The sequence below is a fragment of the Pongo pygmaeus genome, chromosome 6 (assembly GCF_028885625.2).
Source record: "Pongo pygmaeus isolate AG05252 chromosome 6, NHGRI_mPonPyg2-v2.0_pri, whole genome shotgun sequence".
NCBI lineage: Eukaryota > Metazoa > Chordata > Mammalia > Primates > Hominidae > Pongo > Pongo pygmaeus.
The window spans coordinates 148,247,834-148,275,775 of record NC_072379.2 but is presented as its reverse complement, the minus strand read 5'-3'; the positions used below and the strand labels follow the sequence as shown (position 1 = coordinate 148,275,775).

Genomic DNA, 27,942 nt, shown 5'->3' with positions numbered 1-27,942 from the left:
TTTTATTTTATTTCATTTCATTTTTTTTTTTTTGAGACACAGTCTCCCTCTGTCTTCCTCTGTCACCCAGGCTGTAGTGTCAGCACAATCTGGGCTCACTGCAACCTTCGCCTCCCAGGCTCAAGTAATCCTCCCACCTCTGCCTCCCAAATAGCTGAGATTAACGTCTTTGCCACTGTGCCGGCAAAATCTTGTATTTTTTGTAGAGATGGGGTTTCGCCATGTTGCCCAGGCTGGTCTTCAACTCCTGGGCTCAGGCAATCCTACTGCCTCAGCCTCCCAAAGTGCTGGGATTACAGACGTGAGCTACTGCGCCCGGCCAGAGAATCTAGCACCTTTTAAAGGTTTAAATAGGAAATTTTTGCCATCTAAAGCCAGTCACTATGAGACATCCTAAGAATCTTGGTCTCCACAACCCCTTATCTTAACCCAGACACTCCTTTCTATGAACCTGGTCTTCAGATAGCCAATTGCCAATCAGAAAATCGCTGAATCCGCCTATGACCTGTAAGCACCGCTTGGAGTTGTCCCGCCTTTCCTGGCAGAACCAGTGTATACTTTACATGTATTGACTGATGTCTTAAGTCTTCCCAAAACGTGTAAAATCAAGCTGTAACCCAACCACCTTGGATACATGTTCTTAGGACCTCTTCAGACAGTACCTTGGCCTTCCTCACTCATATTTGGCTCAGAATAAACTTCTAAATATTTTACAGTTTGACTCTTCGTCAACATGGATGAATCACAAAAGCATTACGCTTTTGAGGAGCCAGTCACAAAAGTTTACATCATACTGTATGATTCCATTTATACACCATTTCTAAAAAGAGAAAACTAGGTTCCAAGAGCAGATCAGTCCTTGCCAGGGATCCAGGTGTCGGAGGGAGTGACTATAAAGCAAATGAAGCACAGAAGAGAATGGCAGCACAAGGAGTTTCAGGGTGGGACAGGGCTCTTCCGTATCCTGGTTACAGTGGTTACTACATGTATCCATACATATGTGAAAATTCATAGAACTTTACACCCAAAGAAACGTTAGGTTTTTTTTTTTTTTTTTTGAGGTGGAGTCTCCCTCTGTCGCCCAGGCTGGAGTGCAGTGGCGCGATCTCGGCTCACTGCAAGCTCCGCCTCCCGGGTTCACGCCATTCTCCTGCCTCAGCCTCCCGAGTAGCTGGGACTACAGGCGCCTGCCACAACGCTCGGCTACTTTTTTTGTATTTTTAGTAGAGACGGGGTTTCGCCGTGTTAGCCAGGATGGTCTCGCTCTCCTGAACTCGTGATCCGCCCGCCTCCGCCTACCAAAGTGCTGGGATTACAGGCGTGAGCCACCGCGCCCGGCCGAAACGTTAGTTTTAATGTAAGATTTTTTTTAACCCTTTAATCAGTAAGGCGCATCTACATTTCACGATTCCGGGACAAATACAGATGTGCACACGCTCCTCAGCCTATGCAGCGACTATTTTATTTCTCATGGACACCCTTTCTAATTGCACATTTTTCGTTTGTTACTTTAGCCTGACACCTAAAACATGACTAGGACAGAATGCGAGGTTGATTTTCTGGGGACAGTCGCCACCCCCTTCCTTGCCCTCTCTCTCCTTTGTCTCTCCCTGGTTTCCCCTTCTGCGTCTTCCCACCTCTCCCCTGTTTTTGCGTCCCCGTGTTTCTCACGCCCTGTGTCATGGCCTCCTCCGTCTTCTCCCGCTCTGTCACAGTCTCCCGCCGGGGGCTAGGGGTGCCCGGCCCGCATCCCTGGGCGACCCTGAGTCCCCGCAGGCGGCCCCGAGGCCGGGGTGGCTTCCGCATGGGGTCTCTGCTCGAGGCCTTTCTCTGCCAAGGAGGGAGTGTGGACGCACGGGGAGCCCAGAAGGGCGCTGCACCCACGGGGACCGGACGTGGTGGGCGGACCCCTCCTCCGCGTCCTCGACGGGACAAGCCCGGGGCCCCCAAGGCCTCCGCGCCCCCGGCGGGACGGACACCCCGGGCCACCGCGCGGCCCCCACCACCTACCCGGCCTCGCTGGATTCCCGGGACCCCCCTCACAAACGAAGCCCTCGAGCTCATCCCTGACTTGGGAGCGGCTTTGGATGGAACAGCACCGGACTCTCCCCTCTCGCTGCCTCTCAGTCTGGGTTTCTGTGGAGCGCGTTTCCCAGTCGCTGTCCCTACTCTCTCCCTGTTCCTGCTTTCTCCATGTTCACCTGCCCCTCCGTTTCCCCTCCCGTCAGCTCCCTCATCTCGTCTTCGACCGCGTCCCTCGCATGCAGATCCGGGAGTCCAAGGATCCCTCAAAGACCTGCGGCCTGCACTGAGGATGCCCGGGCCCCTCCTCTGAGGATGCCCGGGCCCCTCCTCTGAGGATGCCCGGGCCCCTCCTCTGAGGATGCCCGGGCCCCTCCTCTGAGGATGCCCGGGCCCCTCCTCTGAGGATGCCCGGGCCCCTCCTCTGAGGATGCCCGGGCCCCTCCTCTGAGGACCGACTCCCTCTGGCGGCGCCGCTCCTCTCGCCCGCAGGGGGCGCTATGGAGCGGAGCGGCCTCCGCTGCGGGGCGCCGAGTCCCAGCATGCACCGCGCCCGGCCGGCTCTGCGTTTTGGGGCCAGCGGGGCTGTTCCTGGGAGTCGGGTTGGGGCGGAGCGGAGGGGAGGCCGTGCCAGGCAGGGCCGGTTCGTGCGGAACCGCCATGGCCGAGCCGGCTTCGGTAAGAGGGGCCGGTGGAGGATGCAGGCTCTGTCGAAACTCGGGTCCCTGTCGCAGCTGGATTGGGGTCCGCGTCCAGGGAGTGGGGCGGCGGGGGCCTGGGCCTGGGGTTGGCAGTGGCCCACGGACTGAGCTCCGGGCTGGGCTGGAGAAGGCGCAGTCTTGCTGCGTGTGCTGTTCTGGAATTGACCTGGGGAAAAGCTGTCTGGCTGGGCTTGGCAGCGCGCGTCTGTGGCCCCGGCCACTCGGAAGGCTGAGGCGGGAGCAGCGCTTGAGCCCGGGAGCTCTGCGCTGTATATGCGCTAGGTCCATAGCGCGGTGCCTCCGAGTTCTGCATCTGCGTGGTGACCTGTCGGGAGCGGGGACCACCAGGTTCCCCAGGGAGGGGGAACCGGCCCAGCTCGGAAACCGAGCAGGGCAAAACTCCAGTGCTGATCGTTAGTGGGATCGCGCCTGTGAATAGCCACTGCCCTCCAGCCTGGGCAACAGCCAGACCCCGTCTGTTTAATAAATAAATAAAAGTTGGTTTGGAAGAAAGAATCCGGGTGGGAAAGATCTGTTTCTCGGCCTGTTGTAGGCTCAGATCAACAACGCTGTCCCTGCCTTCAGTGTCGGGGCTCTGAACCTCGGGGTCTCTCGGGCCCGTGCTCTCCTGCTGAAGGTAGCTTCAGAGAAGCACATCAGTGTTAAGCAGATGAGAAAAAGGAGAAGGAAAACTGGAACTGAGAGAAATTGGAGACCGCTCCCTCTGGGAAAGGACAGAAAACTTAAAATGAATTGGGTGGTTAGCGTAAATCGAATTTACCGTAAATGCCGTAGTATTGTAATGTAGTATTGAAAATTTGAGCACCGGTTTTAGAGTTTGAAAGGCATATCCTGAGGCTTAATCCAGGAAACTCTGTTACATTCAGTTAAGTATAACTTGCTTAAGTGTGCAAGTTTTTCTTGTGCCCCCAATGAAATTTTATAATGTAATGCTCCTTATTTGCATTTGATTCTTCCCTTTTGCCTCCCACCCCTTTTCCCCAGCCTCCTTTGGCAGGTACAGATTCTTTTCTGATTTCTTCAAGCTTTGTTTCTGCAGCCAGGCTTTCTTTTTTTCTCTCCTCTTTAAGTGATTGGGAACCTCCTGGAATATTCCTCTCTGTTCTGGGAAAGTTTGTGGTAGCTCTTCTTTGTACATTGAGTTTATAGAAAATGTGGTAACAGTTTATTGGCTAATGTATTATTTGGGATAGGCAAGGAAAAATCGTTTTCTTGATTTTACTTTCCACTGTAACAGTTTAATGCTAATTGTAAATATGGTCATAAATGGGAATTTTATAGGTGGAAAACACATGGGTGGCCGGGCGTGGTAGCTCACGCCAGTAATCCCAGCACTTTGGGAGGTCAAGGCGGGCGGATCACCTGAGGTCGGGAGTTCGAGACCAGCCTGACCAACATGGAGAAAGCCCGTCTCTACCAAAAAAAAAATACAAAATTAGCCTGGCATGGTGGTGCATGCCTGTAATCTCAGCTACTGGGGAGGCTGAGGCAAGAGAATCGCTTGAACCCAGGAGGCAGAGGTTGCAGTGAGCTGAGATCGTGCCATTGCACTCCAGCCTGGGCAACTAGAGCGAAACTCCGTCTCAAAAACAAAACCAACAACAACAACAAAAACATATGGGTGAGGTACAATAAAACTAGAGGAATTTGGTTTAAATCACATTGTAAAAATAACAAGGCCATCCGGACGTGTTTGGCTTACGCCTGTAATCCCAGCACTTTGGGAGGCCAAGACGGGCGGATCATGAGGTCAGGAAATCGAGACCATCTGGCTAACACGGTGAAACCCCCTCTCTACTAAAATTACAAAAAATTAGCTGGGCGTGGTGGCGGGGGCCTGTAGTCCCAGCTACTTGGGAGGCTGAGGCAGGAGAATGGCGTGAACCCGGGAGGCGGACCTTGCAGTGAGCCAAGATCATGCCACTGTACTCCAGCCTGGGCGACAGAGGGGACTCCATCTCAAAAATAAATAAATAAATAGCAAGGCCAGGCCAGGCGTGGTGGCTCAGGCCTGTAATCCCAGCACTTTGGGAGGCCGAGCCGGGCGGATCACGAGGTCAGGAGATCAAGACCATCCTGGCTAACACGGTGAAACCCCGTCTCTACTAAAAAGACAAAAAATTAGCCGGGTGTGGTGGTGGGCGCCTGTAGTCCCAGCTACTCGGGAGGCTGAGGGCTGAGGCAGGAGAATGGCGTGAACCCGGGAGGCAGAGTTTGCAGTGAGCCGAGATGGCATCACTGCTCTCCAGTCTGGGCGACAGAGCGAGACTCCGTCTCAAAAAAAAAAGCAAGGCCGGGCGCAGTGGCTCACGCCTGTAATCCCAGCACTTTGGGAGGCCGAGGCGGGCGGATCAACTGAGGTCAGGAGTTCCAGACCAGCCTGGCCAACATGGCGAAACCCCGCCTCTACTAAAAATAGAAAAATTAGCCAGGTGTGGTAGCGCGCGCCTGTAATCCCAACTACTCGGGAGGCTGAGACAGAAGAATCTCTTGAACCTGGGAGGCAGAGGTTGCAGTGCGCCAAGATTGTGCCACTGCACTCCAGCCTGGGGACAGCGAGACTCCGCCTCAAAAAATAAATAAATAAAAATAAAACAAGTTTGAACTTGTTTGTCGTAATAGCTGATACTCAAGTTTTCAGGGCTTATGATAGTTTAGATAGAATTTTAGCTCTGAAACATTTATCTCCAAAATCCTAAGTGTTAAACGTCAGGTCTCCTAGATTCTCTTATTGGGAGAATTGTAGTGCTTCTGACCAACATTTTCTATACACTTGGGAAGAGCCTTAGCCATCTTTCAAGATGTCCAGTGCTTTGCTTGTAGGCTGTCATCTATATTTATAACACAGAATCTGAAAGGAGTGAAAATGGAATTTTCAAAAGTTACACATGTTCTGTTGCTTCCCTATTGCCACAGTGGATCTGTCCTCAAACACCCAGGAAGAGCCACCCTGGTTAGTTCAGTCCATACTAGAGGTTGTAGGTTAATGGTCCACGAGCCAATCATGGCTTGCAGACATTTTGTTTGAAACACCCCTGTTAAAATTGGAAATTTTAGTTGCCAACATGAGTTCACATAAAATATCTATGTTTCCAGTTTCTCTTTAAGAAAATGACACATCCCAGGCCAGGTGTGGTAGCTCACACCTGTAAATCCCAGCACTTTGGGAGGCCAAGGAGAGTAGATCACCTGAGGTTAGGAGTTCAAGACCAGCCTGGCCAACATGGTGAAACCCCGTCTCTACTAAAAATACAAAATTAGCCGGGCGTGGTTGCACATGCCTGTAATCCCAGCTACTCAGGAGGCTGAGGCAGGAGGACTGCTTGAACCAGGGAGGCAGAGGTTGTAGTGAGCCGAGATTGCGCCATTGCACTCCAAGCTGGGCGACAGAACGAGACTCCGTGTACAAAAAAAAAAAAAAAAAAAAAAAACCCACGTCTCAATGTAAAACACAGCTACAAAACCTGTAGAAGGTGACACTGGAGAAAATCTTTGGAACCTAGGGCACAGTGGGAAGCCCCTGGTGTTGTACCACAAGCACAATCAATAAAGGGAAAAAAGTGATAAATTGGACATAATCAAAATTTAAAACTTTTGCTTTTTGAAGGATACTGTTAAGAGGGTGAAAAGATACAGACTGGGGCCAAAATTTGCAAACCACATATCTGACAAAGGACTCCTATCTAGACAATGTAAAGAGCTCAGCTAGGCAAGGTGGCTCCTGCCTATAATCCCAGCACTTCGCGAGCCTGAGGCAGGAAGATTGCTTGAGCCCCGGAGTTTCAGATTAGCCTGCGCAATGTAGCAAGACACCATCTTTATTTAAAAAAAAAAAAGAATCTTCCTTGGACAGTTAAAAAAAAATCCAATTAGAAAATGGGCAAAAGATGGCCGGGAGTGGTGGCTCACACCTGTAATCCCAGCACTTTGGGAGGCCGAGAGTGGGCGGATCACGAGGTCAAGAGATCGAGACCATCCTGGCTAACATGGTGAAACCCCATCTCTACTAAAAATACAAAAAAAAAAGCTGGCAGTGGTGATGGGTGCCTGTAGTCCCAGCTACTCAGGAGGCTGAGGCAGAAGAATGGTGTGAACCTGGGAGGTGCAGCTTGCAGTGAGCCGAGATTGCACCACTGCACTCCAGCCTGGGCGACAGAACGAGACTCCGTCTCAAAAAAAACAAAAAAAAGAAAATGGGCAAAAGATATAAAGTGGCATTTCGCCAAAGAGAATATATGCATGGGAAAAAACACATAAAAAGATGTTTAACATCATTACTCATTAGGAAAACCAAATTAAAGCCACAGTTAGAGATCACTATACACCCATTAGAACAGTTAAAAGTAATGACATTGCCAAATGCTGGTGAGGGTGCTAAGAAATTCTGTCTTATAGATTGCTGTAGGAATGTGAAATGGCAACCAGGCACAATGGCTCAGGCCTATAATCCCAGCACTTTGGGAGGCCGAGGTGGGCGGATTATAAGGTCAGGAGTTCAAGACCAGCCTGACCAACATAGTGAAACCCCACTTCTACTAAAAATACAAAAATTAGCCGCGCATGGTGGGGCACGCCTGCAGTCCCAGCTGCTCGGGAGGCTGAGGCAGGAGAATCACTTGATCCCAGGAGGCGGAGGTTGTGGTAAGCCAAGATCACGCCACTGCACTCCAGCCTGGGCCACAGAGCAGGACTCCCTCTCAAAAAAAAAAAAAAAAAAAAAAAAGGAACGTAAAATGGCCCAGCCACTCTGGAATATAGTTTGGCATTTTCTTTAAAAACTAAACATATACTCATCATATGACACAGCAGTTGTAGTCCTGGGCATTTATCCCAGAAAAATAAAAACATGCCCACCCCAAATCCTGTACATGATTGTCCATAACAGCTCTTTTGTTAATATCCAAAAAGTTAAAACCAAAATATTTCTCAGTAGGTGAATGGCTAATCAAACTGGTGCATCCATACCATGGAATACTACTCGGCAATAAAAAAAGAAATGAAATACAGTCCTGGGTTGCTTAACGACAAGAATGTGTTTTGAGAAACACATTGTTAGGCAATTTTGTGGTTGTGCAAACATCAGAGTGTGCTTCCAAAAACCTAGATGGTATAGCTTATTTCTCCTAGGCTACAAACGTATAGCATGTTACTGTACTGAATACTGTAGGCAGTTGTAACACAATGGTATTTGTGTATCTAAACATAAACGTACAGTAAAAATGCAATATTATAATCTTATAGGACCACTGTTGTATATGTGGTCTCTCACTGAAGCATCATGTGGCACATGACTATATTGGTAAACATGACAACTTGGATGGATCTCAAGGACATTATGCTGAGAGAAAAAAGTCAATTTCAGAAGGTCGCATACCATGTGATTCCATTTATATAACTTTTTTTTGTTTGTTTTTTTGAGACAGAGTCTCATTCTGTCGCCCAGGCTGGAGTGCAGTGGCACAGTCACAGCTCACTGCCAACTACGCCTCCCAGGTTCAAGCAATTCTCCTGCCTCAGCCTCCTGAGTAGCTGGGACTACAGGCATGTGCCACCATGCCCGGCTAACTTTTGTATTTTTAGTAGAGACGGGGTTTCAAACTCCTGCCTGCCTCAGTCTCCCAAAGTACTGGGATTACAGGCGTGAGCCACTGTACCCAGCCAACATTCTTGAAATGGCAGAATCGTGATGGATAATAGATTCGTGGGTGTGATTATAAAGGGTTGGAACAAGGGAGCTCTTTGTGGTGATGGGATGCAGTTGTCTCTCAGTATCCGCAAGGGATTGGTTCCAGGACCCCTCACAGGTACCAAAATCCATGGATGCTCAAGTCCCTTATATAAAGTGGTAGAATTTACATATACCCCGTGCACATCTTCTTGTACATAAATCATGTCTCAATTACTTATAATAGCTAATGCAATATAAATGCTATGTAAATAGTTATGCTGGATTTTTAAAAATTTGTAGTATATTCTTGCATTTTAAAATACATTATTTAAAATTTTACTTTATTTTATTTTTTAATAGAGATGAGGTCTTGCTATGTTGCTCAGGCTGGTCTCAAACTTGAGCTCAAGCAGTCTTCCCACCTCAGCCTCCCAAAGTGCTGGGATTACCATACCTGGCTTTTATTTGAAAAGCAGTTTTGATCTAAGGTTGGTCGAATTTATGGATGTGGAACCTGTGAATACAAAGGCTGACTGTAGTTGTGTTTTCTGAGTGCAGTGGTGGTCACGAGTGAGCATATGCGATGAAATAACAGAATTATACGCACACATTGTACCAATGTCAGTTTACTTGTTTTGATATTGTACTATAATATACAATATGACCTTTTGGGTAAACTGGGTGAAGGGTACATGGAACCTTTTTAAAAATAATTTTTGGGCCAGGCGTAGTGGCTCGCGCCTTAATCCAGGCGTACCACCACACCCAGCTAATTTTTGTATTTTTAGTAGAGATGAGGTTTTGCCATGTCGGCCAGGTTGGTCTCTCGAACCAGGCATGGTGGCACACCCTGTAATCCCAGCTACTTGGGAGGCTGGGGCAGGAGAATCACTTGAACCTGGGAGTCAGACTTTGCAGTGAGCCGAGATTGAGCCACTGCACTCCAGCCTGGGCGTCAGAGTGAGACTCCACCTCAAAAAAAAAAAAAAAAAAAAAAAATCCAGGCTGGTTTCGAACTCCTGAACTTAAGCAGTCCTCCTGCCTCAGCCTCCCAAGTAGCTGGGACTATAGGCACACTTACATGGAAGCCTTCTGTCCTGTTTTTACAAGATCTTGTGAATCTATAATTATTTCAAAGTAAAACATTTTTCAAAAACTGACACATCCAGCAATACTGGACCCAGTCTTCCACAGCAATAACTGGTTGCTGATAAGTAAAGCATCCCTTTTTAGATGGTCTTTGTGCTCAAAGGCCTGCTATTCATTCATTCATTTTAGTTTATTTTTATTATTTTTGAGACAGAGGCTCACTCTGTAGCCCAGGCTGGAGTGCAGTGGCAGGATCTCAACTCACTGCAACCTCTGCCTTCCGGGTTCAAATGATTCTCCTGCCTCAGCTTCCTGAGTAGCTGGGACTACAGGAATGTGCCACCACACCCAGCTAATTTTTTAATTTTTAGTAGAGATGAGGTTTTGCCATGTTGGCCAGGCTGGTCTCTCAAACTCCTGACCTCAGGTGATCCACCCACCTTGGCCTCCCAAAGTGCTGGGATTACAGGCGTGAGCGATCAGCCCCAGCCCATTCATTCATTTTACTTGGCTCCAATGGACATTTGTGACCTCTTTGTTGTTTATTTTATAATATGGCACCATCCAGAAATAATTAACATGTTTTCTTTCTGTATCTCAATAAAGTAATGGACATTGAAAAACAAAGTAGCCATAAAGTAAAAATGTATGTGTATACTATTTGTGGTTCCAGGTAACTGTGACATTTGATGATGTGGCCTTATATTTTTCGGAACAAGAGTGGGAGATCCTGGAGAAGTGGCAGAAGCAAATGTATAAGCAAGAGATGAAGACCAATTATGAGACCCTTGATTCCCTGGGTAAGATGAGCTTCTAAGGAATCACTTTTTAGGAACCAACCTAATAGTACCAGGCTTCCTTCCCTGTATGAGCCGTGGGCTGGTTGAATATGATGCTGTGCCCAGTTTACATTCATAATGTCTCCTCCCTTTCCTATAATGGCCTGGGAATATTAAATTCCTTTTTATCCAGTGGTATCTTTGCCTTCAGTATTATTAAAACTGTGAATTCTCTGTCTCCCACCTTAACCCTCCCCAATGTCTCCTACAATTAGAATTACTAAGTAATCTGGCCAGGCGCGGGGGCTCACGCCTGTAATCCCAGCACTTTGGGAGGCCGAGGCAGGTGGATCACCTGAGATCAGGAGTTTGAGAGCAGCCTGATCAACATGGAGAAGCCCTGTCTCTACTAAAAATACAAAATTAGCCGGGCATGGTGGCGCATACCTGTAATCCCAGCTACTCGGGAGGCTGAGACAGGAGAATCGCTTGAACCCGGGAGGCGGAGGTTGCATTGAGCCAAGATCGTGCCATTGCACTCCAGCCTGGGCAACAGAGCAAGAGTCTGTCTCAAAAAAGAAAAAAAAAAAAAGACTAAATAATCTAATTGCCCCTCTTTTTAAAAAAGTGTATTCTTTTATTTCTTTAATACTTTCATGCCTCCTTATTGTGTTGCCTGCCTGAATAAGATGAATTTCTCATCTTCAAGGAACTATTGGTTTCATGAAGGGGACAGAGTGATTAAGTGAGAATAAACTGGGATGCAACATAGTGCATGGCGTGAATATAACAGGCGAGAAAAGGGTAGAGGAAGGGAGGAGAGAGCAGTGGGATGGGACATTTAGGTAACTCCAGGGACATACTCAAGGAGTAGATTAAAAAGATTAAAGAGAAATTTGGGGAAATTATAACTTGCTGCTTATCCGGCTTATTCTGATACATTCTTGTATCATTAAAACCATTTCTTTTTTTTTTTTTTTTTTTGTGACGGAGTCTCACTCTCACCCATGCTGGAGTGCAGTGTCGTAATCTCTGCTCACTGCAACCTCTGCCTCCTGGGTTCAAGTGATTCTCCTGTCTCAGCCTCCCACGTAGCTGAGACTACAGGTGCCCGCCACCGTGCTGGCTAGTTTTTTTTTTTTGCATTTTTAATAGAGACGGGGTTTCATCATGTTGGCCAGGCTGGTCTCGAACTCCTGACCTCGTGATCCGCTCACTTTAGCCTCCCAAAGCGCTGGGATTACAGGTATGAGCCACCACGCCTGGCCTCATTAAAACCATTTCTACTGGTTGGTATCAATATAATAAGTGATCACAGTCTAGCCTGAAGGACTCATTCCCTGCTTGGGGGATTTATATTTTATTGTGTGAGATATGAATGACAAGAGTCAACCATGTGAAATTAGGGGGAAGACAATTTTAAGCAGAGAAAAACTAGGGCAAAGGCCCCAGGGTAGGAGTGCCTTGGCTCAGTTTGTTGGGACCTACACTGAGCCTGTGGTAGGACCTGCACAGAGGGCTGGTGAGAAAGGGATGCTGAAGCAGGAAGGGCCCCAAAGGACAAGATAAGGAGTTGGATTTTATTCTCAGCACAAGGGGAAGATGATGGGGGGATTTAAACAGAGGGGAGTGATTTACTTTTAAAATGGTTACTTGGGTTGCTATGTGGAGAATGAATCGTAGTGGACAGCAATGAAAGGAGAGTGTTGGCCGTTCTGGTGCGATTTCATGCAGCTGCACCAGGCAGGTAGTGATTAGGACAGAAGAAGATGGTCTCCAGATAGGCTTTGGAGGCAGAATCCCAGATTTTGCTGATGGATTGGATGTGGAAAAAAAGAAGAATCAACTCCTCGATTTTTGGGTTGAGTATCCTGATGGCGAGTGGCTTTGTTTACTAACAGGAGGAAGGGTGGCGAGGTCGCACATTTGGGCCACATTACATCCGAGATGCTCATAGACATTTCATGGAAACATAAGTATGTGAAACTGGAATTCCATGTTAAGGTCAGGACTGGATTTACAGGATTGGAAGACGTTATAGTGATGGTATTTTAAACTACGGGGCTGGTTTGGGATCACCTAGGGAGAATGTATAGGCAGAACAGAAAGAGACCTGGGACACCCCCTCATTTAGAGGCTAACCTGAGGACGCTGAGGCCCAGTAGCCAGCAGGGTGGGACAGATGAGAGCTGTGTGCTGATCCAGTGTTGTTTTGAGGTATCACAATTAGTGTCCTTCAACTTGGAAAATTTAGCCAGATTTTTCCAAATTTTAAAAATCAAATGGTATTACCTGCCAATGATTTTCTGTACAGAACATCCAGATCCCAGCCCAAGAGCTTAGGATTTAGCAGGTTCGGGCTCAGGCCCAAGGATCTACATTTTTCACAAGTACTTGAGGTGCTGCTAATGTTGGTGGTACCCACTTCCCTTGGAGATGAAGCCTTGATCTGAGGGCTGAGCTGTAGCTGACACCACCAAAGACTCAGAGGATGAGGCTTCCTGCTGCCTACTCTGAAGACCCTCTACTGATTTATGAAAACCCTTCTTTTTTTTTTTTTTTTTTGACGGAGTCTCGCTCTGTCACCCAGGCTGGAGTGCAATGGCACGATCTCGGCTCACTATAACCTCTGTCTCCCGGGTGCAAGCTATTCTCCTGCCTCAGCCTCTTGAGTAGCTGAAATTACAGGTGCGTGCCACCACACCTGGCTAATTTTTATATTTTTAGTAGAGACAGGGTTTCACCATGTTGGCCAGGGTGGTCTCGAACTCCTGACCTCAGGTGATCCGCCTGCCTCGGCCTCCCAAAGTGCTGGGATTACAAGCGTGAGCCACTGCACCCGGCAAAAACCCTTCTTTTAGGCTTATGCCACTAGACTGCATTACTCTCTAACTCTTAATCACTGTTATTTAACAACCTCCTGTTTCTATCACTTCACTGATCAAGAATGTTGGTACCTTGATATTCACCAGGCATGGTGGCTCACGCCTGTAATCCCAATACTTTGGGAGGCTGAGGCAGACAGATCACTTGAGGTAAGGAGTTTGAGACCAGCCTGGCCAACATAGTGAAACCCCATCTCTACTAAAAATACACACACACACAAAAATTAGCCAGCGTGGTGGCACACGTCTGTAATCCTAGCTACTCAGGAGGCTGAGGTGGGAGGATTGCTTGAACCTGGCAGTTGGAGGTTGCAGTGAGCCGAGATCACAACTCTGCACTCCAGCCTGGGTGACAGAGTAAGACTCTGTCTCAAAAAAAAAAAAAAGAAAAGAAAGAAAAGAAAAAAAGAATTTTGGTATCTCAATAGTGAGGATTGGATGTGAGCCATCTCATCAGAAAAGTTTAGTGATTGAAGTTCCCTCCTTAACTCCCTGTAAGTTTTCTTTTCTTTTTTCTTTTTTACTCACAGTGTTCTCATAATGAACACTTTTTTAAATCCACATCATCCTTAACTTGTCTGCTTCCTTTAATTTTGTGAAATATTGGGCCAGGCACAGTGGTTCACGCCTGTAATCCCACCACTTTGGGAGGCCAAGGTGAGTGGATCATGAGGTTAGGCATTTGACACCAGCCTGGCCAACATAGTGAAACCCCGTCTCTACTAAAAATACAAAAAATTAGCTGGGCATGGTGGCGCACACCTGCAGTCCCAGCAACTCAGGAGGCTGAGGCAGGAGAATTGCTTGAACTCGGAAGGCGGAGGTTGCAGTGAGCCACTCTGTGCCACTGCACTCCAGCCAGACTGTGCCCTGCACTCCAGCCTGGTGACAGAGTGAGACTCCATTTCAAAAAAAAAAAGGCTGGGCACGGTGGCTCACGCCTGTAATTCCAGCACTTTGGGAGGATGAGGCAGGTGGATCATGAGGTCAGGTGTTCCAGACGAGCCTGACCAACTTGGTGACACCCCGTCTCTACTAAAAATACCAAAAAAAAAAAAAAAATTAGCTGGGCATGGTGGTGCACACCTGTAGTCCCAGCTACTCAGGAGGCTGAGGCAGGAGAATCGCTTGAACCCGAGAGGCAGAGGTTGCAGTGAGCCAAGATCACACCGCTGCACTCCAGTACGGGCAACAGAGCGAGACTGTCAAAAAATTTTGTGAATATTGCAGAGGATATTTAAACTGAACAGTCTTTTTTTTTTTTTTTTTAGACAGAGTCTCTTTCTATCACCCAGGATGGGTGCAGTGGCACAATCACAGCTCACTGCAGCCTCAAACTCATGGGCTTAAGTGATCCTCCCAACTCTGCCTGCTGAGTAGCTGGGACCACAGGCATACACCACCACACCTGGCTAATTTTTAAAATTTTTGGGCCAGGCGCGGTGGCTCACGCCTGTAATCCCAGCACTTTGGGAGGCCGAGGTGGGTGGATCACAAGGTCAGGAGATCGAGACCATCCTGGCTAACATGGTGAAACCCCATCTCTACTAAAAATACAAAAAATTAGCTGGGCGTGGTGGCGGGTGCCTGTAGTCCCAGCTACTCGGGAGGCTGAGGCAGGAGAATGGCATGAACCTGGGAGGCAGAGCTGGCAGTGAGCCGAGATTGTGCCACTGCACTCCAGCCTGGGTGACAGAGCGAGACTCTGTCTCAAAAAAAAAAAAAAAAAAAAAAAATTTGTAGGGATGGGGTCTCCATATGTTGCCCAGGCTGGTCTCAAACTCCTGGGCTCAAGCAGTCCTCCCACCTCAGCCTCCCAAAGTTCTGGGTATACAGGCATGAGCCACTACACCTGGCTTGAACTAAACAGTCTTGGTAAGGCTTTATTCTATTGTCATTCATGTAATCTCAACGGCTTTCATTTTTTTGACTTAACTTTGATCTCACATCTCTAGGAATCAAAGTCAACTATGAAAATGATTTTTACTGTGGGTAATGGTAAAAAAGAGAGAGAGGCCAGGCACAGTGGCTCATGCCTGTAATCCTGGCACTTTGGGAGGCTGAGGTGGGCGGATCACTTGAGGTCAGGAGTTCGAGACTATCCTGGCCAACATGGTGAAACCCTGTCTACTAAAAATACGAAAATTAGCTGGGCATGGTGGCGTACACCTGTAATCCCAGCTACTCGGGAGGCTGAGGCAGGAGAACTGGTTGAACCTGGGAGGTGGAGGTTGCATTGAGCTGAGATCACGCCACTGCATTCCAGCCTGGGAGACAGAGTGATACTCTGACTAAAAAAAAAAAAAAAGGGTCACAGGGCTGGGCGCGGTGGCTTACCCCTGTAATCCCAGCACTTTGGGAGGCCGAGGCAGGCAGACCACTTGTGCCCAGGAGTTTGAGACCAGCTTGGGCAACATGGCAAAACGCTATCTCTATAAAAATACAAAATTAGCAGGGCATGGTGGCTCATGCCTATAGTCCCAGCTACTCAGGAGGCTGAGGTGGGAGGATCAGTTGATCCCCGGGAGGCAGAGGTTGCAATGAGCCAAGATTGTGCCACCGCACTGCAGCATGGGTGACAGAGTGAGACCCTGTCTCAAAAATAAAATAAAATAATGATAATAATTTTTTAAAATAATTTTTTTTGAGACGGAGTCTTGGTCTGTTGCCTAGGCTGGGGTGCAGAGGTGCGATCTCTACTCACTGCAACCTCCATCTCCCAGGTTCAAGTGATTCTCGCACTTCAGCCTCCTGAGTAGCTGGTATTACAAGTGTGCGCTACCACGCCTAGCTAATTTTTGTATTTTTAGTAGAGACAGAGTTTGCTATGTTGGCCAGGCTGGTCTCTAACTCCTGACCTCAAGAAATCTGCCTGCCTTGGCCTCCCAAAGTGCTGGGATTACAGGTGTGAGCCACCATGCCCAGCCAAAAAAAATTATTTAAGTATGCAGTAAACTCAAAGTCTGTGTGGACTCTATTTGCAGGGTATGCTTTTTCCAAGCCAGATTTGATCACATGGATGGAACAAGGGAGAATGCTATTAATCAGCGAACATGGGTGCTTAGCTAAAACAAGAAGGACAAGCAGCCCTCCTACTGATGAACAGTTGAACATGAAGAATACTGGAAAGTTGCTATGTTTTGGTGAGTAAGATGGATTTAAGGTCATGAATTATTTAATTTTCCTAGCCTTGTTTCCTGAATCTTTCTTTTTGGATACCTGGCTAGATCTAGTCAATAAGAAAAGTTGTTCTGATGGAGAATGTTTGTTTTCTTTACTCAAGAGGGTAGCAAATGTGGGCTGGGCACAGTGGCTCATGCCTGTAATCTCAGCACTTTAGGAGGCTGAGGTGGGTGGATCACCTGAGGTCAGGAGTTCCAGACCAGCCTGGCCAATATGGTAAAACCCCATCTCTACTAAAAATACAAAAAAATTAGCCGGGCGTGGTGGCAGGCACCCGCAATCCCAGCTACTCTGGAGGCTGAGGCAGGAGAATCACTTGAACCTGGGAGGCGGAGGTTGTGGTGAGCCAATGTCATGCCATCGCACTTCAGCCTGGGCGACAGAGTGAGACTCCATCTCAAAAAAAAAAAAAAAGAAAAAAGAGGGTAGCAAATGTGAGACTGTATTATGTATTACTCTCATACAGAAAGTTTTATATATATATATATATAATTTTTTTGTTTTGTTTTTTTTTTAGACGGAGTCTTGCTCTGTCACCTAGGATGGAGCCCAACTGTGCAATCTCGGCTCACTGCAACCTCTGCCTCCCGGGTTCCAGGGATTCTCCTTCCTCAGCCTCCAGAGTAGCTGGGACTACAGATGTCTGCCACCACACCTGTCTAATTTTTTTGTATTTTTAGTAGAGAAGGGGTTTCACCATATTGGCCAGGCTGGTCTCAAACTCCTGACCTTGTGATCCATCCAACTCGGCCTCCCAAAGTGCTGGGATTACAGGCGTGTGCCACTGCGCCCGACACCCAGCTAATTTTTTGTATTTTTAGTAGAGACAGTGTTTTGCCATATTGGCCAGGCTGGTCTCGAACTCCCGACCTCAAGTGATCCACCCATTTGCTCTTCCAAAGTGCTGGGATTATAGATGTGAGCCACCATGCCTGGTGTGGTGATATATGTTATTTAAAAAAAAACAAATCCTGGGAAGAAGATGACAATTCCTTGTAAAGAGCAAGGGATGGCCGGGCGTGATGGCTCATGCCTATAATCCTAGCACCTTGGGAGGTCAAGGCGAATGGATCACCTGAGGTCAGGGGTTCGAGACCAGCCTGGCCAACATGGTGAAACCCCCTCTCTACTAAAAATACAAAAATTAGCCAGGGGTGATGGTGCATGCCTGTAATCCCAGCTACTCGGGAGGCTGAGGCAAGAGAATTGCTGGAATGCAGGAGGTGGAGTTTGCAGTGAGCCGAGATTGCACCACTGCACTCCAGCCTGGGCGACAGAGTGGGACTCCGTCTCAAAAAAAAAAAAAAAAAAAAGAAAAGAACAAGGGATCCATTTGTCAAAACCCTGAGAGGAAAAACCACCTCCTTGTCACACTGTCATGTCCATTTGAATATACAGAAATGAAAAACCCTCTAATTTTGTACAAAATCTTTTTTATTATACAGAACTTTAAAACTTGGGTTTTTAAAACTCCTTTTGAATTCCTTGTGACATAAGGGAATATTTCACTTTTTATAGTGCGTGAATGCTTTTCTTTTTTTTTTTTTTTTTTTTTTTGAGACGGAGTCTCACTCTGTCGCCAAGGCTGGAGTGCAATGGCACCGTGTGGGCTCACTGCAACCTCCATCTCCTGGGTTCAAGCAATTCTCCTGCCTCAGCCTCCTGAGTAGCTGGGATTACAGGCGCCCACAACCACGCCTGGCTAGTTTTTATATTTTTAGTAGAGATGGGGTTTCACATGTTGGCCAGGCTGGTCTCGAACTCCTGACCTCAGGTGATCCACCCACCTCGGCCTCCCAAAGTGCTGGGATTACAGGCGTGAGCCACCGTGCCCGGCTGTGCAAATGCTTTTCTAGGTTCTTGGGAGTCAAGGAATCCTCTGAAGCAGGAGACTTTGAAGCCAGGAAGTGTGTCAAGCCCCATCAACAGGACAAAAGAATTCCCTGGTCAGGCGCGGTGACTCATGCCTGTAATCTCAGCACTTTGGGAGGCTGAGGAGGTCAGATCACATGAGGTCAGGAGTTCGAGACCAGCCTTGCCAACATCATGAAACCCGTTTCTACTGAAAATACAAAAATTAGTCAGGTGTGGTGGCAGGCACCTGTTATCCCAGCTACTCAGGAGGCTGAGGCAGGGGAATTGGTTGAGCCCTGGAGGTGGAGGTTGCAGTGAGCCAAGATCACGCCACTGCACTCCAGCCTGGCGACAGAGTGAGACTCCGTCTCAAAAAAAAAAAAAGAAAGAAAGAAAACAGAGAAGACACCAACCTGCCTGTAGCTGAATGTTACTCTTGGGACATAGTGGGACATGGGAGGAAAAACATAAATTGGTGTTAGACGACCTGAGGCCAGGATTGCCAAGGTGGAAAGTTTGACTTCATTCTATAGAATGAGAGGAGCTTGGAAAGATTTTTTTTTTTTTTTTTTTTTTTTTAGACGGAGTCTTGCTGTGTCGCCAGACTGGAGTGCAGTGGTGCAATCTCAGCTCACTGCAACTTCCACCTCCCAGATTCAAATGATTCCCCTGCCTCAGCCTCCCGCATAGCTGGGACTACAGGCGCACCCCACCATGCCTGGCTAATTTTTTGTATTTTAGTAGAGATGGGGTTTCACTGTGTTGGCCAGGATGGTCTCCATCTCCTGACATTGTGATCCACCCATCTCAGCCTCCCAAAGTGCTGGGATTACAGGCATGAGCCACCACACCCAGTCCTGGAAAGATTTTTGAGTACCAAAGAGTTAACAACTTTGGTAGCTATCCCTAAAAATAAATGTTGTTCCCTTAGTACAAGGTGGTGCTCAGCCAATAATCACAGCTGCTCGTCTGCCTGGGTTTAAGTAGTAAAAGCATGTTTTTAGGAAGATTTAACTTCCAGTGATGAGGAAGAGGATTCAAGGTAAATATACTTTCGTCACAATCCAGGCAAAAGTGTTAATGTTAACTTACTAAATCATATGATCATGTTGAAAACATCACCTGTGTTGTCCTTAAGGTGACCACAGAGCACAGTGAGAGTCCTCTGGGGGTAGTGTCACTTGGGTTTCCTCCCAGGTTAAGAGATTGAAAAATGCCAACATGGTGAAACCCTGTCTCTACTAAAAATACAAAAATTAGCCGGGCGTGGTGGTGGGTGCCTGTAGGCTGAGAGTTTGCTCAAGTGCAGTGGCTCATGCCTGTAATCCCAGCACTTTGTGAGGCTGAGGCAGGAGGATCAGTTGAAGCCAGGAGTTTGAGACTAGCCTGGGCAACATAACAAGACCCCATCTCTACAAACAATAAAAAAAAGTTAGCTGAGCGTGATGGCACGTGCCTGTAGTCCCAGCTACTTGGAGGTAGGGGCTAACGTTGGAGGATCACTTGAGCCCTGGAGGCCAAGGCTGCAGTGAAATGTGATCATGCCACTGCACTCTAGCCTGGGCAACAGAGTGAGGCCTGTCTCAAAATAAATACATACATAAATAAATAAAGGGGAGAGAGTTCCATTATCCAGTTCAACAAGACTTTGGAGGAAAAGCAGTTCTGAAATACAATGGCTTAAGTGAATGTCTGCAATGGCCCTTTCCAGATCTAGTGGGTAATAAAGATAACTCAGGTTCCTCTATTTCCTGTCATCATGTCTTCTACTTTGGGAACAGTAGTGATTATGTTATATAAATATATCATTCTTGGCTGGGCGCGGTGGTTCACACCTGTAATCCCAGCACTTTGGGAGGCCGAGGCGGGCAGATCACGAGGTCAGGAGATTGAGACCATCCTGGCTAACACGGTGAAACCCCGTCTCTACTAAAAATATGAAAAATTAGCCGGGCGTGGTGGTGGGTGCCTGTAGTCTCAGCTACTCGGGAGGCTGAGGCAGGAGAATGGCGTGAACCCAGGAGTTGGAGCTTGCAGTGAGTTGAGATCACACCACTGCACTCCAGCCTGGGCCACAGAGCGAGACTCCATCTCAAAAAATAAATAAATAAATAAATAAATAAATAAATAATTCTTATAATGCAGAGTTCTTTGGAAAAGGAAAAAATTTCTACAGTGTTATTTGTGAATTCAGTAAGCTGTCAGTTTTATTTTCCTAAGAAAAATATTTTCTATTAGCATTTCTTCCAGAAAATCTTTCCTGAAATCTCTGGTAGAAGGGAGACAAGAATATGGCCCTAAGCCGTCCTCCTTAAATTTTTTTTTGTTTTTTTTGAGACAGTCTCACTTTGTCACCCAGGCTGGAGTGCAGTGGTGTGATCTCGGCTCGCTACAACCTCCGTCTCCTGGGTTCAAGAGATTCTCCTGCCTCAGCCTCCCAAATAGCTGGGACTACAGGTGCACACAACCACACCCAGCTAATTTGTGTATTTTTAGTAGAGACAGGGTTTCACCATACTGGCTAGGCTGGTCTGGAACTCCTGACCTCGTGATCTACCTGCCTCGGCCTCCCAAAGTGCTGGGATTACAGGTGTGAGCCACTGCGCCTGGCCACCTCCTTAAATATTTGCCATTTATTTCATAGATGTAATGGTATAGTCAGATGATCAGAGTAACTCATTTTCACTGTCTCCAACTTCTGCTTACCCTCTGAGGATAATTTATAGTTCACAAGATGTGAACTATGAATTTCAATTTGCTTGCAATTTTTTTCACGCTAAGTTATTTCTTAACACATGGTGAAAGGAATATAAAAGTTAAATATGATTTGCCTGCAGGAGGCAGATTGACAAAGTCATTGAGATCAGTGGGATTCCCTTTTCTACTTTGTTAGTGACATGAAGACAGTCCTTGAATGGCTGGGCATGGTGGCTCACGCCTGTAATCACTTTGGGAGGCCAAGGTGGGTGGATTGTTTGAGGTCAGTTTGAGACCAGACTGGCCAACATGGTGAAACCCTGTCTCTACTAAAAATACAAAAACATTAGCCAGGTGTGGTGGTGGATAGTCCCAGCTACTCAGGAGGCTGAGGCACAAGAATTGCTTAAACTGGGGAGGCAGAGGTTGCAGTGAGCGGAGATCACGCCACTGCACTCTAGCCTGGGCAACAGAGTGAGACTCTGTCTCAAAAAATTTTAGGCCGGGTGTGGTGGCTCATGCCTGTAATCCCAGCACTTTGGGAGGCTGAGGCGAGTGGATCAGGAGGTCAGGAGTTCAAGACCAGCCTGGCCAAGATGGTGAAACCCTGTCTCTACTAAAAATACAAAAATTAGTCGGGCGTGGTGGCGGGTGCCTGTAATCCCAGCTAGTCAGGAGGCTGAGGCAGAGAATTGCTTGAACCCGGGAGGTGGAGGATGCAGTGAGCCAGGATTGTGCCACTGCACTCCAGCCTGGGCGACAGAGTGAGACTCCATCTCAAAAAAAAAAAAAAAAAAAGAAAAAAATAAAAAAAAAAGGCCAAGCGCGGTGGCTCACGCCTGTAATCCCAGCACTTTGGGAGGCCAAGGCGGGCAGATCACCTGAGGTCAGGAGTTCGAGACCAGCCTGACCAATGGTGAAACCCTGTCTCTACTAAAAATACAAAAATTAGCAGTGCATGGCCGGGCGCGGTGGCTCACGCCTGTAATCCCAGCACTTTGGGAGGCCGAGGCGGGCGGATCACGAGGTCAGGAGATCGAGACCATCCTGGCTAACATGGTGAAACCCCCTCTCTACCAAAAATACAAAAAATTAGCCAGGCACTGTCCGCCTGTAGTCCCAGCTACTCGGGAGGCTGAGGCAGTAGAATGGCGTGAACCCGGGAGGCAGAGCTTGCAGTGAACTGAGATCACACCACTGCACTCCAGCCTGGGCGACAGAGCGAGACTCTGTCTCAAAAAAAAAAAAATTAGCCATGCATGGTGGCACACGCTTATAATTCCAGCTACTGGGAAGGCTGAGGCAGGAGAATTGCTTGAACCTGGGAGGCCGAGGTTGCAGTGAGCCAAGATCGCGCCACTGCACTCCAGCCTGGGCAACAGAGCGAGACTCCATCGCAAAATAATAATAATAATAATAATAATAATAATAATAAAATAATAAAAAATTTTTAAAAGACAGTCCTTAACCCAATTATAGGGTAGACATACCACTGATGAGAGTGATACTTCTTTCTGCTCCAGATGACCAAGGAACTCTCAGGACAAAAGAAGAGGATTGCCCTTTAAATGGTCCTCAAAAACAGGACTTGTGTGCTGCCTTACCAGGGAAAGAGAGAAACATTTTATCAGCTCAAAGAGCCACCTTCCAGTCTCCAAGTCTCCGAGAAACAGAGATTCTAAATAAAAAAGTCAGCATCACAGCATATGATCCAGACAAGAAAGACCTGCGGCATAAGCCTCGGGAGACCCCAGGGCGCTTAGAAATTCCCACAGGGCCAAGATGCTATTCCTGCTATGTCTGTAGGAAAGTCTTCCAAGTAAGGAGGGATTTGCTAAAGCACAAACGGAGCCACTCCAAGAGCCAGCTCTGCAGATACCCAAAGTACAAAAACTCGTCCAGAGGGAAGTCCAAACTCAGGCGGACGCAGAGGCTCCTGTGTCAGAAGAAGCGGTTCCAGTGCAGTGAGTGTGAGAAGAGCTACTTCCTGAAGGGCAGCCTCGTCACTCATCAGGTTGTCCACACCGGCCAGCGGCCCTACCCATGCCCCGAGTGCGACAAGACCTTCCGGTACAGGGCCAACCTGAAGAAGCACCTGTGTCTACACCGCGGGGAGCGGCCGTTCTGCTGCGGGGAGTGTGGCCGGGCCTTCGTGCAGCAGTGCGAGCTCACGGAGCACCTGCGGCTGCACAGCGGAGAGAAGCCCTTCCAGTGTCCGCAGTGTGACCGGTGCTTCCGCCTGAAGAGGGGCATGAAGGTGCATCTGTCCCAGCACAGCGGGAAGAGGCCCTTCCACTGTCCCGAGTGCGGCCGGAGCTTCTCCCAGAAGGCCGCCCTGAAGACCCACCAGAGGACGCACAGCGAGGAAAAGCCGTTTTCTTGTGGTGAATGTGGCAGGAAATTCATCTACAAGATTAAGCTGGACGAGCACATCAGAGTTCACACGGGAGAGAAGCCCTTTTCGTGTCCCGAGTGTAACAAAAGTTTCCGCCTCAAGAGAAGCCTGAAAGCCCACGGGCTGCAGCACAGCGGGAAGCGGCCCTTCCAGTGCCCGGAGTGCAGCAGGGGCTTCTTCTGGAGGAACGCCATGCGCGCCCACCAGCGCCTGCACAGCGAGCAAAAGCCCTTCCCCTGCGCCGAGTGCGGCAAGCGCTTCACGCGGCCCTCCAAGCTCGCCTGCCACACCAGAGTCCACGACAGGCAGAAGGAGTTTCCCTGCGGCGAGTGCAAAAAGACCTTTTCTCAGCAGTCGCGGCTCACGCAGCACCTGAAGGTTCACACCACGGAAAAGCCGTTCTCCTGCGCCGAGTGCGGCCGCAGTTTCCGCCGGCGCGCGCATCTCACTGAGCACATGAGGCTTCACAGTGGCGAGGAGCCCTTCCAGTGTCCCGAGTGCGACAAGAGCTTCTCCTGGAAGGCCTCCATGAAGTTCCACCAGCGGATGCACAGGGACGAGAAGCCCTTCGCGTGCGGTGAGTGTGACAAGACCTACACGCATCAGTCTCAGCTCACCGAGCACCTGAGGCTGCACAGTGGAGAGAAGCCCTACCAGTGTCCTGAATGCGAGAAGACTTTCCGCCTCAAGGGAAATCTGAAAAGCCACCTGCTGCAGCACAGTGGCCAAAAGCCATTCTCTTGTGTGATGTGCAGCAAAAGTTTCACTCAACAGTACCGGCTTACAGAACACATTCGAGTCCACAGCGGGGAGAAGCCCTTCCAGTGTCCGGAGTGTGACAAGAGCTACTGCATCAGGGGCAGCTTGAAGGTCCACTTGTATAAGCACAGTGGAGAGAGGCCCTTCCAGTGTCCCGAGTGTGGCAAAGGCTTCCTCCAGAAGAGAAGCCTGAAGGCCCATCTGTGCCTTCACAGTGGGGAGAGGCCTTTTTCTTGTGATGAGTGTGGAAGGAGCTTCACGTACGTGGGGGCGCTCAAGACCCACATTGCGGTGCATGCCAAGGAGAAGCCCTCCAGCCTCTAGGTCAGGCCATGCAGCAGTCACGCAATCACAGCTTTCAGGGGGTGCCAGCAGCTCTGTTGGCTCAAGTTGAGGCAGGTTAAAGGATTCACAGGGTAAGATCGGGCACAGTGGCTCCCACCTGTAATCCCAGCACTTTGGGAGGCCCAGGTGGGAGGATCGCTTGAGCCCAGGAGTTTGAGACCAGCCTGGGCAACATTGCAAGACTCCATCTCTACAAAAAATATAAAAGTCAGCCAGGCGTTGTGGTGCATGCTTGTGGTCCCAGCTACTTTGGGAGGCTGAGGCAGGAGGATCGCTTGAGCCCAGGAGGCAGAGGCTGCAGTGAGCCATGCTCACACCACTGCACTCCAGCCTGGGTGACAGAGCAAGATCTTGTCTCAAAAAAAAAAAATCACAAAATACTGGCTACAGACACACTGGACGGGTGTGTGGTCTGCAGAACTCTATGGCTCCTTGACAAAAGTTCCAAATAATCCAGTCAAAGACAGGCAAAGACAATCTCCCTCAATAATCGTCATAGGAAAGACCTGCCAGTTGTGGAGGAAACATTCACACTGATCTGCTAGTCCAACGATCTCTTCAGTGTCATCCAATAATCCCTTCATTAAATTCAGAAACTATAGCCTGAGTGAAGAAATGTTACAGCCAGGAACATATTCCTCAGTCAGCTTTTCCATTACCAGGCCATTTTACTTAAATCTGTATTAAAGTCTTCGGTTTTCTCTCATAGTGGATTTTCATTTTCTCTCAGATGGTGAGAGGGCTTCTGTTTCTTGGAATGTTTCCATATTGCTAAAAAGAAATGTCTTCCACTATCTCATTTGTTAAAATGATTACCCATGTGTTCTTTCCTTCTGAATTTTACTTAAATCACCTAAAAAGCCACCACTGTGAGTAACAGGCAGTGTTATTTATCTAACCCCTCTGCATTTTCGACAGTTGTTATGTCAATTCTCAAAGAACCATACTTAACATTAGGGTCTCTGAGGAAAATACCAAAGGAAAAAATACTGTCAGTCCACAGCATCACTATTTTTTTTTTGCCCTGTCGCCTAATCTAACATTATAAGATAATTTTCCAGGCTATTCTGGCAAACCCTCATCTGTCTCTCAGACTGTCAATCTTTGACATTACTCTTTTTTTTTTTGTTTTTCTTGAGATGGAATCTTGCTCTGTCACCAAGGCTGGAGTGCAGGGGTGCCATCTTGGCTCACTGCAAACTCTGCCTCCTGTGTTCAAGTGATTCTCCTGCCTCAGCCTCCCAAGTAGCAGGGACTACAGGCGTCTGCCACCACGCCTGGCTAATTTTTTGTATTTTTAGTAGAGACGGGGTTTCACCATGTTAGCCAGGATGGTCTCCATCCCCTGAGGTCGTGATCTGCCCACCTCGGCCTTCCAAAGTGCTGGGATTACAGGTATGAGCCACCGCGCCCAGCCTTTCACATTACTGTTAAGAGAACTTACAGCCTTCCTTGGGAAATTTGAGTGTCTTCATAAATTTTGTGTGTGTTGCACAAAACGTGGTCCCCAGTTACCGAAGTCAGAATCTGCTGGGATCAAAGTCGTTACAAGAATCACAGCGTCGGCTGGGTGCGGTGGCTCACACCTGTAATCCCAGCACTTTGGGAGGCCAAGACGAGCGGATCACGAGGTCAGGAGATCGAGACCATCCTGGCTAACACAGTGAAACCCCATGTTAAAATACAAAATACAAAAAATTAGCCGGGCATGGTGGCGGGCGCCTGTAGTCCCAGCTACTTGGGAGGCTGAGGCAGGAGAATGGTGTGAATTCGGGAGGCAGAGCTTGCAGTGAGCCAAGATCTCACCACTGCACTCCAGCCTGGGGGACAGAGCGAGACTCCGTCTAAAAAAAAAAAAAAAAAAGAATCACAGTGTCTATACAAAGAGGAAAAAGGTGCCACCTGTGTTTGGGACAGTCCTGTGGGTAGGGAATAGGCTGCTATTTATGTGGTACACCTCAAAAAACAAAAATAAAGTGCCAGTGATCAGACAAATGAAATGCCAACAGTTTAACAGGTAGATTCAGAATTAAAAATAAAACAATGTGAAAATAAAGAAATTTTTAAAAAATGCTTTCCAGAAAGAGTTTTAAAAGATAATGGGTCAGGCACGGTGGCTCACGCCTGAATCTGAGCACTTTGGGAGGCCAAGGTGAGTGGATCACCTGAGGTCAGGAATTCGAGACCAGCCTGGCCAACATGGCGAAACCCCATCTCTACAAAACAGAAAAATTAGTAGGGCATGGTGGTGTGCGCATGTAGTCCCAGCTGTTAAGGGGCTGAGGTGGGAGGATTGCTTGAGCCCAGGCGGTTAAAGCTGCAGTGAGCCATGTTAACACCACTGCACTCCAGCCTGGGTGACAGAGTGAGACCCCATCTCTAAACAAATGAAAATAATAATAATAATAATAATAATAATAATAATAATAATAATGAGTACCCCACAGTACTACATGCTGCAGAAAGGGGTCGAAGAAGAAGTTAAAGGATTATATACGTCAGTGAGAGATATTACCCTGAGTGGCTGAAGCAAAACCACAGGGCTGAGTAGAAGACAGAAGAGAAGGGGCAGTTCCATGACATAGTCCAAAAAGCACAGGGCTTAGAGTAAGACCCACAAAATATAACAGACCCTGGCTCTGGCCTTGGGCAAGACACTAGAGCTCTGTAAGTTTTACTTTCTCCATTTAATATAATGGTGAGGGGAGGGTACCTTTATGAAAATCAGCCACATCTACAAAAAAAAAATGCTGTTTTTCAGTTATACTGGTAACACAGACATTCTCTGGTATGAGCTAGGTGATGGATTGCAGTACATGGAGTGGCCTACAGTCCATACATGGGGGACTGGCACAGAAACAGCAATAAGGAGTGCTTCTGAGGTCAAACCGAGGCAGGAATTAGGAGAAGAAAGTGACCAAGTGCAGGTAGAGAATGGGGAGGAGCTGAGAACAAGGAGGAGGGGTAGCTTTAAGAAAGGAGAGACCAGGCACCGTGGTTCATGCCTGTAATCCCAGCACTTTGGGAGGCTGAGGCGGACGGATCACGAGGTCAAGAGACGGAGCCCATCCTGGCCAATATGGTGAAACCCCGTCTCTACTAAGAATACAAAAATTAGCTGGGCATGGTGGCACGCGCCTGTAGTACCAGTTACTCAGGAGGCTGAGGCAAGAGAATCACTTGAACTCAGGAGGCAGGGGTTGCAGTGAGCTGAGATCGTGCCACTGCACTCTAGCCTGGCGACAGAGGGAGACTCTGTCTCAAAAAAAAGGAGAAAGAGCAGGGCGCGGCGGCTCGTGCCTGTAATCCCAGCACTTTGGGAGGTCAAGGCAGGTGGATCACCTGAGGTCAGGAGTTTGAGACCAGCCTGGCCAACATAGTAAAACCCTGTCTCTATTAAAAATACAAAAAATTAGCTGGACGTGGTGGCAGGCGCCTGTAATCCCAGCTACTTGGGAGGCTGAGGCAGGAGAATTGCTTGAACTCAGGAGGTGGAGGTTGCAGTGAGCCGAGATCACGCCATTGCACTCCAGCCAGGGCAGCA

General features: G+C 48.1%; 1 protein-coding gene across 3 annotated transcripts in view; it reads left to right on the top strand.

The window, feature by feature from the left end:
• ZNF425 (zinc finger protein 425) overlaps nucleotides 1-25,207 on the top strand; it is a 43,704-nt gene extending 18,497 nt beyond the window's left edge. Inside the window, exons 1-4 of one of the 3 annotated variants that reach the window (XM_054495834.1) lie at nucleotides 2,572-2,700; nucleotides 10,175-10,301; nucleotides 16,150-16,308; nucleotides 22,423-25,207. In XM_054495834.1, the coding sequence (XP_054351809.1) occupies nucleotides 2,683-2,700; nucleotides 10,175-10,301; nucleotides 16,150-16,308; nucleotides 22,423-24,377 (2,259 nt within the window). In that variant the 5' untranslated portion in view covers nucleotides 2,572-2,682 and the 3' untranslated portion in view covers nucleotides 24,378-25,207. Of the gene's footprint in view, nucleotides 1-2,571; nucleotides 2,701-10,174; nucleotides 10,302-16,149; nucleotides 16,309-18,933; nucleotides 19,919-22,422 lie in introns of those variants that run through there. The other 2 variants (XM_054495835.2, XM_063667948.1) reach the window with 2 other exon arrangements.
• Nucleotides 25,208-27,942: the final 2,735 nt, after the last annotated feature.